The sequence below is a fragment of the Anarhichas minor genome, unplaced genomic scaffold (genome assembly GCF_050575085.1).
Source record: "Anarhichas minor isolate MPS153535 unplaced genomic scaffold, ASM5057508v1 ptg000123l, whole genome shotgun sequence".
Classification (NCBI taxonomy): domain Eukaryota; kingdom Metazoa; phylum Chordata; class Actinopteri; order Perciformes; family Anarhichadidae; genus Anarhichas; species Anarhichas minor.
Genome location: NW_027466569.1, coordinates 636,351 through 655,000, shown reverse-complemented (window position 1 = coordinate 655,000; position 18,650 = coordinate 636,351). Strand labels below are relative to the sequence as shown.

Genomic DNA, 18,650 nt, shown 5'->3' with positions numbered 1-18,650 from the left:
AGAACATTTTATTATTATTATATCAATTGTTGATTAATCATCTCAAACGTAAGAAAATGATTTTTTACATTTTACATTCACTAGTTGTCTGACAATCGACTGATTGATTGAGTGATTGTTTTAGATCAATAATTAAGCTTTAATAAATATATAGAAACACTAACGCACCTGAGGAAGTCAGTGGTGTAAAGTAACTAAGTACATTATTAGTAAAGATCAAGACGGCTGCCTCGTGTGTTGGTGCGCGTTGTGTTGTTGTCGTCGTTAACTCAGTTCTCTGCTGTGATACTCGGAGCTCTTTCACCAGAGATGAGCTCATGAACATCAGGGGAACAACTCCAGCGGACTTACGTTCAACTTTTCTGTTAACTTCTGTGGAATTACTGGACGTTCTCGTCAAAGGTGCTCTCACCTTAACCACGCAGTGAAGGAGGGAAACGGGCCGGTGCGCTCGTGCGTCTCCGCACACGTGCACACCGCTGCCGGGCATATTTCTCTCCAACGTCCGCTCACTGTGCAACAAACTGGACGAACTTCAGCTACTGGTGGGGAGAGACAGAGACGTTTCTTCATCCTCCGTTCTGTGCTTCACTGAGACCGGACTCTGTGGATCCATACCGGACTCTGCGCTCCAGCTGGCTGGCTTCCAGCTGTTCAGAGCGGACCGCGACAGGGAGCTCTCCGGCAAAGCGAAGGGTGGAGGAATCTGTTCCTACTCCAACAGCAGCTGGTGCAAGGATGTGACAGTGGTTCTGCAGCACTGTTCTCCTGATCTGGAATCTTTCATCATAAACTGTAAACCCTTTTACTCCCCCGTGAGTTCGCTTCATTCATTCTAGTCGGTGTTTACATGTCGCCGCAGGTAACGTGCAGGAAGCACAGCGGACACTCACCGAACAGATACTGTGTGTGGAGCGGACCTACCCGGACTCTCTAGTTATTGTCCTTGGGGACTTTAACAAAGGAAACCTCAGCCATGAACTCCCTAAATACAGACAGTTCGTTAAATGCTCAACCAGAGAGGAGAACATTCTGGACCACTGTTACACACAATCAGCAGGGCCTATCACGCCGTCCCTCGTGCTGCACTGGGACTCTCTGACCACGTCATGGTCCATCTGATTCCTGCTTACAGGCAGAAACTCAAGCTGTAAACCTGTGGTGAGGAAACTCAAGCAGTGGACCAGTGAAGCTCTGGAGGATCTTCGGGCGTGCTTGGACTACAGACTGGGATGTTTTCAGGACTGCTACCAACAGTCTGGATGAGTACACAGAGGCTGTGACGTCATACATCAGCTTCTGTGAGGACAGCTGTGTTCCATCAAGCACCAGGTGAGTTACAACAATGACAAACCCTGGTTCACAGCGGAACTCAGACAGCTGAGGCTGCACAAGGAACAGGCATGTAGGAGTGGGGACACGGACTTGTACAAAGAGGCAAAGTACAGGTTTAGTAAGGCGGTGAGAGATGCTAAACGACTGTACTCTGAGAAACTGCAACACCAGCTCTCAGCAAGTGACTCTGCTTCTGTCTGGAGAGGCCTTAGACAGATCACCAACTACAAGCCTAAAACCCCCCCCTCCATGAACGACCTCCGCCTGGCAGACGAGCTGAACGAGTTCTACTGTCGCTTTGATGGACAATGGGACAGTCCTGACTCCATCCCCCACAGCTCCATCAACCAGCCCCAGACCACCAGGTCCCCTTCCCCCAGCCTAGCAGAGGCTTATGCCTCTGTATCACCCATCCCAGCGCCCCCCCCCCCCACCCCCCTCCCCAGTGTCGACTCTCTATTCTGGAGAGTGACGTCAACAGGCTTTTTAAAAAACAAAACCCCCGCAAAGCAGCCGGCCCGGACTCTGTATCCCCCTCCACCCTGAAGCATTGTGCTGATCAGCTGTCTCCGGTGTTTACAGACATCTTTAACACCTCCCTGGAGACATGCCACGTACCAGCCTGCTTCAAGGTCTCCACCATCATCCCCGTCCCCAAAAAACCAAGGATCACAGGACTTAATGACTACAGGCCCGTCGCCCTGACCTCTGTGGTCATGAAGTTCTGTGAACGTCTGGTCCTGTCCCACCTAAAAACCCTCCCTGACCCAATCCTGGACCTTCTGCAGTTCGCCTACAGAGCCAACAGGTCTGTAATCGTCTGTAATAGAATGAAGAGTGAATTTAAACCAATCTGTGCAATTTGACTTTAACACATTTTGAATTATTGTATTTAACAACTCTATTAACATAATGTGTATTTGATCAGCCTCTACAGTCTGAAAAGTTGACAAAACCTGTCAGACAAATGTAGAACATGCTGAGATGTAGTGGAGTAGTGTTTAGTGGCGGATTGAAAACCACCTCTATCAGAACTAGTGTCTGCGTCAGACTGATATCCGGTTTATCCAAGACCAGGATTGTAGCCAATCAGATATAGAGATACAATGGCGACTGGGTCCGCCCACTTACTGTCACAAAGAAAAACTGCGAGCGAGCGAGCAGGAAAAAGACTCACGAGCGAGCGGGTTGAAGTTTCGCGAGTTTAAATCTGAGGTACTTGTACTTCACTTGAGTATTTCTATGTTCTGATACTTTCTACATTAATCTGACAGTTATTAGTTATTTTACAGATTATTAATTAACTAATAAATGATGTTTTATTATTGATTCAACTACCAGATGGGCAGTTTAAAACTCACTCACATCTGAAATTAAGTCACAGAAAATAAACAATTTAAGAGCCGATATGATGAGAATCCTAACACGTTAACACACTGACCAACAATGAGATTAACAGAGAGAATAGAGCTGAAACAAGTGTTTCTTTCTCTTATTAGAAGATGAAGAAAATATAGTATAGTTTCTTGGTTCACTTCACACCTGAATGAACTGAATTTACAGCTGAAGGACAACTCAGTTAAATACAGTTTTCTAAATGAAGTACTTTATTTTAGCCTGGCTCTGTTAAATCAACCACATTTTCACATTTTCCTAAAGCTTTCTGTTATGTAATGTTTTTATCCAGCTCTTATTTTACTTGAGATGAGAGAACATTTATTTATTATCAGAGTATGTATTATTTATAATTCATCCAGTTCAATTTGAAATTGGACAATAAATATTGTTGAGATATTATTCAATTTAACTTTCTTCATTTGATTTTCAGCTCAGTTGCTACGTAGACGTTAATACAACTGTTGGCTACTTCACTATACATCATAGTGCAAGTTAGACATTATTGTGGATTGTATTGTAACCCTTTGAGGAGGAAATTCTCTCTAACTGGACCTAGTTGAACTTTGAAATATTATACTGCAGCGGTATTTAAATACAGTAGTGATTTGTCAGAGAATAACTAAGGACCATCATTTATCTGTAGACCTCAGGGTTTACTGGGAACAAAGTAAAGAAATTATAACATATCACATTTTATTAATTTAGCATGGTACACGAGAGGGTTCACTGTTTTTTGTATTTTGTAGAAAATGTATTGTTTGCTAACAACGCATCAAACATGTAGCCGATCACCTCACTCACTCTGTGTGGCTGGGGAGAGAGAGGAGGGTAGGAACCCGAGTTTCCCAAACTGCAAAGCTGTCATACAGAAATCAGTGTGGGAGGAGGCGAGATCAAATGGGTAAGGATGACGCCGCAATGGAAGGCAGATCTCCTGCACCATGGCACCCACTCCGCTATCCGGGATGGTGGCCTAAGAGGTTCAATGTGTTTTCTGCTCTTCTGTGCAATAATAATTGTGTTTCCTAATTATTGATTGATGAGAAACCATGGCAACCAAAGAATGTAGAACCAAATGCAAACAATTATAATGAGAAGAACTAAAATTGTCAACCACTAGATTAAATAAATGATTTGTAAAACCTGTGCTATGTATGTAATAACATGTGACATGAATATGCTAAGTTCATAGTCCAGCAGCACACAAACTGTGACTGTGACGTGTTTATAACATGACCACAGCCTGCTTCTACCGATAGAACACATCAGAAGAGTGAGACGTGTTTATAACATGACCACAGCCTGCTTCTACCCATAGAACACATCAGAAGAGTGAGACGTGTTTAAACATGACCACAGCCTGCTTCTACCCATAGAACACACATCAGAAGAGTGAGACATGCTTAAACATAACCACAGCCTGCTTCTACCCATAGAACACATCAGAAGAGTGAGACGTGCTTAAACATGACCACAGCCTGCTTCTACCCATAGAACACATCAGAAGAGTGAGACGTGTTTATAACATGACCACAGCCGCTTCTACCCATAGAACACACATCAGAAGAGTGAGACGTGTTTATAACATGACCACAGCCGCTTCTACCCATAGAACACACATCAGAAGAGTGAGACGTGTTCATAACATGACCACAGCCGCTTCTACCCATAGAACACACATCAGAAGAGTGAGACGTGTTTATAACATGACCACAGCCGCTTCTACCCATAGAACACATCAGAAGAGTGAGACGTGTTTATAACATGACCACAGCCTGCTTCTACCCATAGAACACATCAGAAGAGTGAGACGTGTTTAAACATGACCACAGCCTGCTTCTACCCATAGAACACACATCAGAAGAGTGAGACATGCTTAAACATAACCACAGCCTGCTTCTACCCATAGAACACATCAGAAGAGTGAGACGTGCTTAAACATGACCACAGCCTGCTTCTACCCATAGAACACATCAGAAGAGTGAGACGTGTTTATAACATGACCACAGCCGCTTCTACCCATAGAACACACATCAGAAGAGTGAGACGTGTTTATAACATGACCACAGCCGCTTCTACCCATAGAACACACATCAGAAGAGTGAGACGTGTTCATAACATGACCACAGCCGCTTCTACCCATAGAACACACATCAGAAGAGTGAGACGTGTTTATAACATGACCACAGCCGCTTCTACCCATAGAACACACATCAGAAGAGTGAGACGTGTTTATAACATGACCACAGCCTGCTTCTACCCATAGAACACACATCAGAAGAGTGAGACATGTTTAAACATGACCACAGCCTGCTTCTACCGATAGAACACATCAGAAGAGTGAGACGTGCTTAAACATGACCACAGCCTGCTTCTACCGATAGAACACACATCAGAAGAGTGAGACGTGTTTATAACATGACCACAGCCGCTTCTACCCATAGAACACACATCAGAAGAGTGAGACGTGCTTAAACATGACCACAGCCTGCTTCTACCTATAGAACACGTCAGAAGAGTGAGACGTGCTTAAACATGACCACAGCCTGCTTCTACCCATAGAACACATCAGAAGAGTGAGACGTGCTTAAACATGACCACAGCCTGCTTCTACCCATAGAACACACATCAGAAGAGTGAGACGTGTTCATAACATGACCACAGCCTGCTTCTACCCATAGAACACACATCAGAAGAGTGAGACGTGTTTAAACATGACCACAGCCTGCTTCTACCGATAGAACACATCAGAAGAGTGAGACGTGCTTAAATATGACTACAGCCTGCTTCTACCCATAGAACACATCAGAAGAGTGAGACGTGCTTAAACATGACCACAGCCGCTTCTACCCATATAACACACATCAGAAGAGTGAGACGTGTTTATAACATGACCACAGCCTGCTTCTACCGATAGAACACATCAGAAGAGTGAGACGTGCTTAAACATGACCACAGCTGCTTCTACCGATAGAACACATCAGAAGAGTGAGACGTGCTTAAACATGACCACAGCCTGCTTCTACCTATAGAACACATCAGAAGAGTGAGACGTGCTTAAACATGACCACAGCTGCTTCTACCCATAGAACACGTCAGAAGAGTGAGACGTGCTTAAACATGACCACAGCTGCTTCTACCCATAGAACACGTCAGAAGAGTGAGACGTGCTTAAACATGACCACAGCCTGCTTCTACCCATAGAACACACATCAGAAGAGTGAGCCAGAGATCCAAAACATTTTAGGCATTCCACTGTTTAGTCTATAAAGGCCGACTCTGCAACATCTGACTTTTCCCTCCCATAAGACTACGAGAGTGACATTTTGTGTAGTACTTATGTTATTACAGCTATTCTAGAAATATAATCTCACAAAACAGCTAATGTTTTCTTTTTCTTTTAAAGGAATCAATTGAATTGACAGATTCTGGATGTTTATTACATACTTGGGTAGAATTTCTTACAAATAGATTATTGTTTATTCTAAAACTCACTGACTGTCTTATTATACTGTTTAACAGAGATGGAGGTCCGATGTCTGTTTCACCTCATCTCAGGAGATTTATTTGATGTTGATGTTAACATTCCCTCGCTTGCTACAACATAGAGTTACTTGGAACTCACAAAACAGCTAATGTGTTAACCTTACTGATTAATGATAAACCATTCTGGGTAACATGTGTTGATGTTTCGATAAATTGTAAATACTTTAATGGCCATAGGAATGGCCAAAGGGGGAATTGTTGTGGAAATGTATCATATGGTTCTTTTAGTTGTCTTGTATCACTAAACCTGCATATAATCTCAACCCTCTTCCCACGAAAAGGCTGGGAACCGGCCCTTGTTGTTCTTCTTCGGACAACATCTGCGAGGGTTACAGGGGGGGAGGTTGAAGGGAGAGGAGACGAGATAACGTGCATATACACTCTGTTTCTCTGTTTATCAGGGTTAGACCTCCGAACCATTCGTGGGGAAAGAGCTCTATCCATTCAGCTGGATTTTGATTGAAGTGTCTGTTCATTAAATATGTTTTTAATACTTTAAGAAGTTCCATCGTGATTATTTCTCACAGAGGTTAAAAAGATTTTTTTCCACCACATATATAAAGTAAATTAAAATTCAGCTCGTCATCAACACATTAATCTATTAATAGTTATAATACTATAATATAAATATACTTTCAGTATATTTTAGAGTTTCTGAATTTGGTTTATTGCTGAGTAGTTTTTCACATCCAAGGAATTTATTTTGATGTTTTAGTGCAGAAAGAAAAACAATTACAATAAAAAAAAAACACTGATAAAAATGTTTAAATAATAAATAATGTACAGAAATGTATAATGGTTAGTCTGAGAGTAAGATTTTAAATCAGGACTTTTACTGCTAACAGAGTACTTCTACTCTGCAGTATTACTACTTTTACTGAAGTAAAAAAGAAAGTAGTTACGAGACAAAAGTCGTATTTCTGTACGCGTTTTATTGTGAAAAGCTCGTACCGGATGTGTGTCGCGGTGTATTCCCGTCGGCTTGAAGCGGGAGTGTTTCCTGCTTCCTCTCGGTTCCTTTTTTGTCGGTAGAACCAGAACCAGAGGAGTCCGGAGGGTTCTTCCGTTAAAGTACCGGGACGAACCGACGGGAATAAAATGGCGAAGACGTACGACTATCTGTTCAAGCTGCTGCTGATCGGTGACAGCGGCGTCGGTAAGACTTGTCTGCTGTTCCGGTTCAGCGAGGACGCGTTCAACACCACCTTCATCTCCACCATCGGTGAGTACCGGTGTCACTTCCGGTGTCATTTCCGGTGTAACGGAGATGCTAAGCTGTTAGCAGGTATTAGTGATGCTAATTAGCTACAGAGCTAACGGTTCACCGGGAAAGTGAAAGTGTTCAGAGAGGAAGTGGAGGATGGGGGGGGGGGGGGACATTTGACCCCACTGATCGGTTAGTGGTACTAGTAGTAGTAGTATTAGTAAGTAGTAGTAATAGCAGTAGTAACAGTAGTAATAGTAGTAGTACTAGTACTAACTAGTAGTAGTAATATTAGTTGTAGTAGTACTAGTAGTAGTACTAACTAGTAGTAGTACTAACTAGTAGTAGTAGTACTAACTAGTAGTAGTAGTAGTAGCAATAGTAGTAGTAGTAGTAGTACTAACTAGTAGTAGTAGTAATAGTAGTAGCAATAGTAGTAGTAGTAATAGTACTAACTAGTAGTAGTAGTAGTACTAACTAGTAGTAGTAGTAATAGTAGTAGTAGTACTTGTACTAACTAGTAGTAGTAGTAATAGTAGTAGTAGTACTAGTACTAACTAGTAGTAATAATAGTAGTAGCAGTAGTAATAGTAGTTGTAGGAGTAATAGTAGTAGTAACTAGTAGTAGTAGCAGTAGTGATAGTAGATGAAGATGATGAAGATGTCTCTGCTGGTTTCCTCCCAGTTCACTTCAGCCTCTAGAACTGGATGAATGTTAAACGAGCTCCCACAATCCTTTGCTGCTGTGGTTAGACAGACAGAGAACGCTCTGTCACCACGAGAGTCAGCTGACCTCTGACTGTGTGTGTGTGAGAGTGAGTGCGTGAGTGTGTGTGAGTGTGAGAGTGTGTGTGAGAGTGAGTGTGTGGGTGAGAGTGAGTGTGTGTGTGTGTGTGTGAGAGTGAGTGTGTGTGCGTGTGAGAGTGTGTGTGTGTGTATTTAGTTTAATGTGTGTGTGTGTGTGTATGTGTGTGTGTGTGTATTTAGTTTAATGTGTGGGTGTGTGTGTGTGTGAGAGTGAGTGTGTGTGTGTGTGTGTGTGAAAGTGAGTGTGTGTGTGTGAGTGTGAGAGTGTGTGAGAGTGTGTGTGTGTGTGTGTGTGTGTGTGTGTGAGAGTGTGTGTGTGTGTATGTGTGTGAGAGTGAGTGTGTGTGTGTGAGAGTGTGTGAGAGTGTGTGTGTGTGTGTGTGTGTGTGAGAGTGTGTGTGTGTGTATGTGTGTGAGAGTGAGTGTGTGTGTGTGTGAGTGTGAGTGTGTGTCTGGAATGAAGAATGTCAGCGATGTGAAACTACTTATTCTAGATGATTTATAATAATATAAAGAACACAATGATACAGTAATATACATTACTATATAATAATATATATTAATATACAGTAAGTCATTTGAAGACGTCACTGTGACGTGAAGAGGAGGAGGAAGAGGATGTCGTTGACCTTCTCTGCTGCTCGTTTCCGTAACAACCAGCAGAGAGCGTTTCACTTCCTGATTACAGAAAGAGAAGAAGAGGACAAGAGAAGAAGAGAAAGAAGAGGACAAGAGAAGAAGAGAAAGAAGAGGACAAGAGAATGAAGAGAACAAGAGAACGAAGAGAAGAAGAGAAAGAAGAGGACAAGAGAAGAAGAGCAAGAAAATAAGAGAAAGAATAGAAGAATAGAACAAGAGAAATAAGAGAACAAGAGAAGAAGAGGACAAGAGAAGAAGAGAAAGAAGAGAAGAAGAGGACAAGAAAAGAAGAGAAGAAGAGAAAGAAGAGAAGAAGAGGACAAGAGAAGAAGAGAAGAAGAGAAAGACGAGAAGAAGAGGAGAAGAAGAGAAAGAAGAGAAGAAGAGGACAAGAGAAGAAGAGAAAGAAGTTCATAGAATCAGCTGAACTAAACGTACATTTGACTTTAATCTTAATTTCTCAGATCATCGGGTTGATATTAAATAATAACAGATTTACACAGATTATGAGCCTCACGGTGACTTTTCTTTAGGTTTCTTTATTTTCATGTTTATTATTTCTGCTCTTTGTTCTGGATCAATGTAGGTCAATGCTGCTCAATGTTCATGTAATGTTACTGGAGGTCAGTGAGGCCTGTAGAGCCGCTCAGGGAATCAAACCAACATCCAGCTGGGGGGGGGGGGGGGGGGGGGCAGGAAGCTTCGCTGTCACACTTTCACTCTTCATATTCGGAGCTTCTTCAGGCAGGAAGGAACGCTTGTTCAAAATATCTTTGACTTCCTGTCAGCTTCAACTTACAGAGAAACAAACGCACCTCAGGCGGGCGGAGTTAACCGGGTCAGACCAATCAGGATCCACGATAACTCATTTGTTCTTTTGTGAATCTACAAATCTCACTTTTCATATTTCCATCAGATCAAAAACACCGGAGACATCAAACTGGTGCTGACAAGTTTATTACCCAGCATACTTTGCTTCGGTTCTGGTTGCCGTGGTAACATCCGTGTTTTTCTTCAACATACAGACGTTAGCTCACGAGTCTGAAGTCGGTTTCTGTTTCAGTGTTCTGTGGGCTGAATGCTAACATGCTAGCATGCTAACCGTATGAAGGCGGAGCTACAGACCTGAGATCAGAACGTTTCACTTGTTTCTTCTGTTTCAGGAATCGACTTTAAAATCAGAACCATCGAACTGGACGGAAAGAAAATCAAACTTCAGATCTGGTGAGTTTGATCAATACATCCTGATCACTGACTATCAGAGGATCAATACATCCTGATCACTGACAATCAGGATCAATACATCCTGATCACTGACTATCAGAGGATCAATACATCCTGATCACTGACAATCAGGATCAATACATCCTGATCACTGACTATCAGAGGATCAATACATCCTGATCACTGACTATCAGAGGATCAATACATCCTGATCACTGACTATCAGAGGATCAATACATCCTGATCACTGACTATCAGAGGATCAATACATCCTGATCACTGACTATCAGAGGATCAATACATCCTGATCACTGACTATCAGAGGATCATTACATCCTGATCACTGACTATCAGATGATCATTACATCCTGATCACTGACTATCAGAGGATCAATACATCCTGATCACTGACTATCAGATGATCATTACATCCTGATCACTGACTATCAGAGGATCAATACATCCTGATCACTGACTATCAGAGGATCAATACATCCTGATCACAGACTATCAGAGGATCAATACATCCTGATCACTGACTATCAGAGGATCAATACATCCTGATCACAGACTATCAGATGATCAATACATCCTGATCACAGACTATCAGAGGATCAATACATCCTGATCACTGACTATCAGAGGATCAATACATCCTGATCACAGACTATCAGAGGATCAATACATCCTGATCACTGACTATCAGAGGATCAATACATCCTGATCACTGACTATCAGAGGATCAATACATCCTGATCACTGACTATCAGATGATCAATACATCCTGATCACTGACTATCAGATGATCATTACATCCTGATTACTGACTATCAGAGGATCAATACATCCTGATCACTGACTATCAGAGGATCAATACATCCTGATCACAGACTATCAGAGGATCAATACATCCTGATCACTGACTATCAGAGGATCAATACATCCTGATCACTGACTATCAGAGGATCAATACATCCTGATCACTGACTATCAGATGATCAATACATCCTGATCACTGACTATCAGATGATCATTACATCCTGATTACTGACTATCAGAGGATCAATACATCCTGATCACTGACTATCAGATGATCATTACATCCTGATCACTGACTATCAGAGGATCAATACATCCTGATCACTGACTATCAGAGGATCAATACATCCTGATCACTGACTATCAGATGATCATTACATCCTGATCACTGACTATCAGAGGATCAATACATCCTGATCACTGACTATCAGAGGATCATTACATCCTGATCACTGACTATCAGATGATCATTACATCCTGATCACTGACTATCAGAGGATCAATACATCCTGATCACTGACTATCAGATGATCATTACATCCTGATCACTGACTATCAGAGGATCAATACATCCTGATCACTGACTATCAGAGGATCAATACATCCTGATCACAGACTATCAGAGGATCAATACATCCTGATCACTGACTATCAGAGGATCAATACATCCTGATCACTGACTATCAGATGATCAATACATCCTGATCACTGACTATCAGATGATCATTACATCCTGATTACTGACTATCAGAGGATCAATACATCCTGATCACTGACTATCAGAGGATCAATACATCCTGATCACTGACTATCAGAGGATCAATACATCCTGATCACTGACTATCAGAGGATCAATACATCCTGATCACTGACTATCAGAGGATCAATACATCCTGATCACTGACTATCAGAGGATCAATACATCCTGATCACTGACTATCAGAGGATCATTACATCCTGATCACTGACTATCAGAGGATCAATACATCCTGATCACTGACTATCAGAGGATCAATACATCCTGATCACTGACTATCAGAGGATCATTACATCCTGATCACTGACTATCAGAGGATCAATACATCCTGATCACTGACTATCAGAGGATCAATACATCCTGATTAATGACTATCAGAGGATCAATACATCCTGATCACTGACTATCAGAGGATCAATACATCCTGATCACTGACTATCAGAGGATCAATACATCCTGATTAATGACTATCAGAGGATCAATACATCCTGATCACTGACTATCAGAGGATCATTACATCCTGATCACTGACTATCAGAGGATCAATACATCCTGATCACTGACTATCAGAGGATCAATACATCCTGATTAATGACTATCAGAGGATCAATACATCCTGATCACTGACTATCAGAGGATCAATACATCCTGATCACTGACTATCAGAGGATTAATACATCCTGATCACTGACTATCAGAGGATCAATACATCCTGATCACTGACTATCAGAGGATCATTACATCCTGATCACTGACTATCAGAGGATCAATACATCCTGATCACTGACTATCAGAGGATCAATACATCCTGATCACTGACTATCAGAGGATCATTACATCCTGATCACTGACTATCAGAGGATCAATACATCCTGATCACTGACTATCAGAGGATCAATACATCCTGATCACTGACTATCAGAGGATCATTACATCCTGATCACTGACTATCAGAGGATCAATACATCCTGATCACTGACTATCAGAGGATCAATACATCCTGATCACTGACTATCAGAGGATCAATACATCCTGATCACTGACTATCAGAGGATCAATACATCCTGATCACTGACTATCAGAGGATCATTACATCCTGATCACTGACTATCAGAGGATCATTACATCCTGATCACTGACTATCAGAGGATCAATACATCCTGATCACTGACTATCAGAGGATCAATACATCCTGATCACTGACTATCAGAGGATCATTACATCCTGATCACTGACTATCAGAGGATCATTACATCCTGATCACTGACTATCAGAGGATCATTACATCCTGATCACTGACTATCAGAGGATCATTACATCCTGATCACTGACTATCAGAGGATCATTACATCCTGATCACTGACTATCAGAGGATCATTACATCCTGATCACTGACTATCAGAGGATCAATACATCCTGATCACTGACTATCAGAGGATCATTACATCCTGATCACTGACTATCAGAGGATCATTACATCCTGATCACTGACTATCAGAGGATCAATACATCCTGATCACTGACTATCAGAGGATCAATACATCCTGATCACTGACTATCAGAGGATCAATACATCCTGATCACTGACTATCAGAGGATCATTACATCCTGATCACTGACTATCAGAGGATCATTACATCCTGATCACTGACTATCAGAGGATCATTACATCCTGATCACTGACTATCAGAGGATCAATACATCCTGATCACTGACTATCAGAGGATCAATACATCCTGATTAATGACTATGAGAGGATCATTACATCCTGATCACTAATATTGATCACCTTCCTTTAGGGACACAGCTGGTCAGGAGCGGTTCAGGACCATCACGACGGCCTATTATAGAGGAGCTATGGTAAGACCCGCCCCCCTCCTGCTCAATGCTCTGCTATTGGCCAGAGGACCTGTCAATCAGACTTTGAAAACAGGAAGTGATGAATCTTCTGGGTCACATGACACTTTAAGATGATTTTAAAGGAGGTTATTAGTATGAATTTATATCAATGATAATAATAATAATCAGTTTAACAGACAATAAAAACAACAATATTATTATAAAAAATAAAATATTATTGTTTCACTAAACACAGCTGTTTAATTATCGATAATAATAATCTATTCAAACGTTTAAATGCTCCAGAAGTAACAGAGACTGGTCCTTTTATTGATCTGATGACATCACAATGTTTGATCAATATTCACATTAACTGAAGTTTGGTTTAACTTTCTTTAATTGTGTGTGTGTGTGTGTGTGTGTGTCACTTCCTGTCTCTTTCTCCCCCTCCAGGGCATCATGCTGGTGTACGACATCACCAACGAGAAGTCCTTCGACAACATCAGGAACTGGATACGGAACATCGAGGAGGTAGGCCACGCCCCCTCCCACACCCATCACATGACCTCATCGGGTCACATGACCTCATCGGGTCACATGACCTCATGTTTAATTGCTAGAGATCTAGCTGTTTCCTGCAGGATGCATTCACACATGACACTCTGCTGCCACCTGGTGGTGTTGATGTTGAATAACAACAGACTTCATGCTAAATGTAGTTCCACAGCTGCTGTTGGACTACAAACAGGTCATGTGACCGTAACGTCCTGCATGTTTGTTTCTCAGCACGCGTCTTCAGACGTGGAGAGAATGATTCTGGGGAACAAATGTGACATGAACGACAAGAGACAAGTGTCCAAGGAGAGAGGAGAGAAGGTCTGTCCACTTATTGTTCATATCAATATGTCATTTATTTATTGTTATGAATAATATTCATATTATTATGTTATTATTATAATTCATATTAGTATATCATTCATGTATTATTATAATACAATATAATGCGAATATGCGGCGCAAATTCATCGCGCCGCATATTTGCGTCAATCGCACCGCAGGTCTCGCCGGGGACCATTTGTGTTCATTCGCGCGAATAAGGAGAGGGGGCGTGGCTTATCGCCCTGAAAGCCATTCAACTGTCCGCCATCAACCATGGAAAAAATAACCTCTATTTCTGCTTAGTACGTGTTGTGGAAGTCACAGATATCCCGGGAAACTAAACGCCGTCATGTCTGGTTCATAACATTGTCCAGAGGAGCTCCATGGATTTTATCGAGCTGTGTTCACTGTGTCTAGCAGTGGAGCTCTGGGTGAACACAGACGGCTACAGGATTTATTTCCTGATTCAACAACGACAGGAAGTCAGTGATGTCAGGAGAAACATCTTAACGCTGATAGGCTATCGCACTGGGGCGTAACGCGAATATTTCGCCGAAGTTGAAAAATTTCAACTCACGCGTTTGGGAGTTGGGGCGCCATCGCAAATTTGCACCGCGCCAGTCTCTTCGCGTCTGTGCATAGACTTTGTATGTAATCTACTCGCACGAATAATTCGCGCCGCGTTTGGTGTGAACGCAGCATGAGAAAGTAAAGACTCTGGCAAACGCGCTGATGTGTTTTTTATGTTTGTGGTGTTAATAATGTGAGCTCCAGAGCAATAGACAAAACTGGTACCGTCTGCTTTCTTTGAGAAATGAGTGGTGAGATTTAACATGGAGTCTAATGGAGCAGTTGGTTGGAGTTCATGTCGCTCTGCGGCTCTTTGAGCCAAATGTGTAAGTCACATCTGTGTGCGACAGCACAACATTTCCAAGCTTTTTGGCCAAAATGGTGTATAAAGAGTAAAAATTGTGGGAGCTGGAGCAATTTGTTTGGAAAAATCACAGAATATTTTCCTGCTCCGCTCTGACAGTGATGCTCTCACTCTAGCTCTTAACGAGCCGTGCAATACACACCCATTATAAAATATGAAACAGACCCAAAATTTCCTGAAACTTAATCTGTGACTTCATGAAAACTGTGCTAGCTATCAAAATGTCCCTTTGGCTCAATAAAGTGCAGCGTTTTGTCTACGTTTTAAACTTTGAATCATGTTTCTACGTTAAAGTACGGCTAGTCAATATGGGCCCAAAGTTAAGTGTTTTTTAGCTCTCTCCACGCCGGAACCCCATTCAAGTCAATGGAGAAATTTTGCTCCGTTTTTCTGGATTTTTGGGAAAACCGCTGGGCGAATCTCTGAGAAAAGTCATTGCACACGATTCCCGATCAGGCCGCACGTTTCGATGTATTTTTTGCGCAGGTGTTTGCAACGCTGTGTGAGGAGAAGCGCGGCAAATCATCAGGTTTAAATTTTAAACCTGATGGATTATATACAGTGTGCTTTGTCTTTAACTGCTTTTGTGCTACAAAGCCACACTGAATGATACAATATTACACCTTCATCAATCATATTAGTCAATGACAGAAGATCAAAACTCTTCTTTTGCCTCTTGATGTTCAGCTGGCGATCGACTACGGGATCAAGTTTCTGGAAACCAGCGCAAAGTCCAGCATCAACGTAGAAGAAGTGAGTCATGACTCAGCACGTTCATGTATAGAAACATAAAGAATAAATGTATTCAGATGTGAATGAGATGCTTTTCTCCTCCGCAGGGCTTTTTAACACTCGGCAGAGACATCATGACCAGACTGAACAGAAAAATGGTGAGTTTATGAAACAAGACAGACAGAGAGACAGAGAGAGACATGAACAACATGTTTCTTTATCATTTAAAACGGTTAAACAAAATAAAGTCCAACAAACATAAACTTGTCTTTGATTGTCTTTAGACTGTGAGATCTTATTCTCACTTAGCACCATCTTTGTCCACTTTGTGAACTATCTTCTTCAGTCTGAAGCCTTCCTGCTGAGTGAGACCTCCTCTGTCCTTGCTCCTCATGTGAGCTCTGGCAGAGCTGGAGAGCTTCTCTTTGTCAGAGAGGTAGTCCTCCACTTTGGCTCCTCTCACATTCTTACTCCTCTTCAGAAGCTCCTTTATCTTCTCCACGCTGTAGCCTCCAGAGCTCCTACAGCTGCCAGCACCGTGTTTAGAGGGCTCACTGTCAGCAGCAGCGCCCTCCTCCAGACTGGACTCAGAGTCCTCCTCCAGACTGGACTCAGAGTCCTCCTCCTGACTGGACTCAGAGTCCTCCTCCTGACTGGACTCAGAGTCCTCCTCCTGACTGGACTCAGAGTCCTCCTCCAGACTGGACTCAGAGTCCTCCTCCTGACTGGACTCAGAGTCCTCCTCCTGACTGGACTCAGAGTCCTCCTCCTGACTGGACTCAGAGTCTTCCTCCTGACTGGACTCAGAGTCCTCCTCCTGACTGGACTCAGAGTCCTCCTCCTGACTGGACTCAGAGTCCTCCTCCAGACTGGACTCAGAGTCTTCTTCCATACTGGACTCAGAGTCTTCCTCCAGACTGGACTCACACTCTGCCGCTCCTCCACTTTCTTTAGTTGCAGCTTTCTTTGCCTGTGAGCTTCCGCTGTCTCCTCTCTGTTTCCTCTTCAGCTGAGGGGCTTTGAGCTGCTCCTCGTCTGCTTCCATGTCCACCTCCCTAGCTGTCTCCACCTGTCCTCCAGTACTCTCCCTCACCTCCTGGACCTCACTTGCCCCGTCCTTCATCACCTCTTGTCCCCCACTTTCCCTCTCCTCTCTCACCTCCTGTACCCCACCCGTTTCCTCCACCCTCACCTCCTGTGCTCCACTTGTTCCCTCTTGTCCGTCCTGCTTGTCCCCTCTGCCCTCCTCAGTACCTTCCTGGTTCTGGTCTTTATTTGAGCCGTGTTCCCCAGGACAAGCTCTGCTCAGATGTCCTTCTTTCCCACAACTGTAACATTTAAAATCATTAGTCTTTGCAAAGAGGACGTAGTCAAAATCGTCTACAGTGATTTTGAAACTGAGGTTGACCACTCTGCTCCTGTTGTTGGGGATCATGAGGACATGTCTCCTGTGAGACACCACGTGCTTCAACAGCGGAGACTTAAAGCCAGAAGACACTCTCCTAACCGGAGACACCGCTTTCCCATGTTTGGACAGCTCTTTGATTATGGCATCGTTCCTTATGAATGGTGGCACGTTGGACACGGTGACTTTCACTTCCGGTGAGCTGAGAGGATACGTGGGCAGGAAGTGTTCACCCGCGGAGATCCCGGTCATCAACACCACTTCCGCAGTTTTTATGGTGTCTAGAAAGATGACCACAGCGCTGTTCATCCGCGCTGCGGACTTCACGTGGCTGTGACCGACAAGCTCCCCCACTGCCAGGCTGATTCCTCCACTGAACACCCGTAACGCGGCGGGATCTTCACGCCGTGTTCCCTGGTTAACTCCGTCAGGCTCATGGTGGCAAAAACGCTATTTATCGCTCTCAAACACGCTCCGTCAACTCCGCACTGCTTCCACTCAGAGAGAGAGAGAGACAGAGAGAGACAGAGACAGAGAGAGACAGAGACAGACAGACAGAGAGAGAGACAGAGAGACAGACAGACAGACAGACAGACAGACATACTATGCTGTGACTTTTTAGTACTTTTTATGACATCGTATGTTACAGAATAAGTCGGTACATACCTGGTGTAGCTCCTCCCCCTTGAAGCTGATTGGTTCATATTGAGGATGTTTGACCTTTGAACTCTGTGTTTCCTCCAGAACGACAACAACCCGTCAGGAGGATCAGTGAAGATCACCGAGTCCAAGAACAAGAAGAGCTTCTTCAGGTGTTCACTGCTGTAGCTCTTCCTCCTCTTCCTCCTCTTCCTCTTTGCAGGAGGACCCCCTGTGGAGACATGAAGAACATTTCTGCTTTTATTTCAGCTGTTTCTTCTTCTACTGTTTTTATGAAGAGAATGATGAAGAGGAGGATGAAGAGCACATGACTGTTTTTTTTAACCAAAGCTGAAGTGAAGTGAAGTCTCACTCTGATGTGTTTTCATATTAATATAATCTCTATAAAGTTGATCATCTTTTAAATGTTTACTAAAACTTTTGAACCAAAGATTGAAAATAAACGGAGGAAATATTTCATGTTTAAAATATA

The 18,650-nt window shown here is 42.8% G+C and overlaps 1 protein-coding gene and 1 long non-coding RNA gene across 3 annotated transcripts in view; one reads left to right on the top strand and one right to left on the bottom strand.

Annotated features, from left to right (window-relative positions):
- The window catches only part of LOC142940993 (uncharacterized), a 9,759-nt gene extending 854 nt beyond the window's left edge, over positions 1-8,905 (bottom strand). Inside the window, exon 1 of the long non-coding RNA XR_012951090.1 lies at positions 7,231-8,905. This is a non-coding gene — a long non-coding RNA (uncharacterized LOC142940993). The remainder of the gene's footprint in view (positions 1-7,230) is intronic.
- Positions 7,262-18,650, top strand: LOC142940991 (ras-related protein Rab-8B). Of its 2 annotated transcripts, none has more exons than XM_076083218.1 (8): positions 7,262-7,501; positions 10,093-10,153; positions 13,529-13,589; positions 14,022-14,099; positions 14,355-14,444; positions 16,069-16,134; positions 16,221-16,271; positions 18,263-18,650. In XM_076083218.1, the coding sequence occupies exons 1-8, from the start codon at positions 7,378-7,380 to the stop codon at positions 18,344-18,346; spliced, it is 615 nt and encodes a 204-aa protein (XP_075939333.1). In that variant the 5' UTR covers positions 7,262-7,377; the 3' UTR covers positions 18,347-18,650. The 2 variants fall into 2 exon arrangements, with proteins under 2 accessions (XP_075939333.1, XP_075939334.1); XM_076083219.1 differs by lacking the exon at positions 7,262-7,501 and adding an exon at positions 7,602-7,675.

What these genes read in the sequence shown, in the direction of transcription:
- LOC142940991 (XM_076083218.1), top strand. Translation starts at nt 7,378, where the DNA reads ATGGCGAAGACGTACGACTATCTGTTCAAGCTGCTGCTGATCGGTGAC. An exon ending in CACCTTCATCTCCACCATCG is followed by an intron (nt 7,502 to 10,092) that starts GTGAGTACCGGT and finishes CTTCTGTTTCAG; the next exon opens with GAATCGACTTTAAAATCAGA. An exon ending in CCAGCATCAACGTAGAAGAA is followed by an intron (nt 16,135 to 16,220) that starts GTGAGTCATGAC and finishes TCTCCTCCGCAG; the next exon opens with GGCTTTTTAACACTCGGCAG.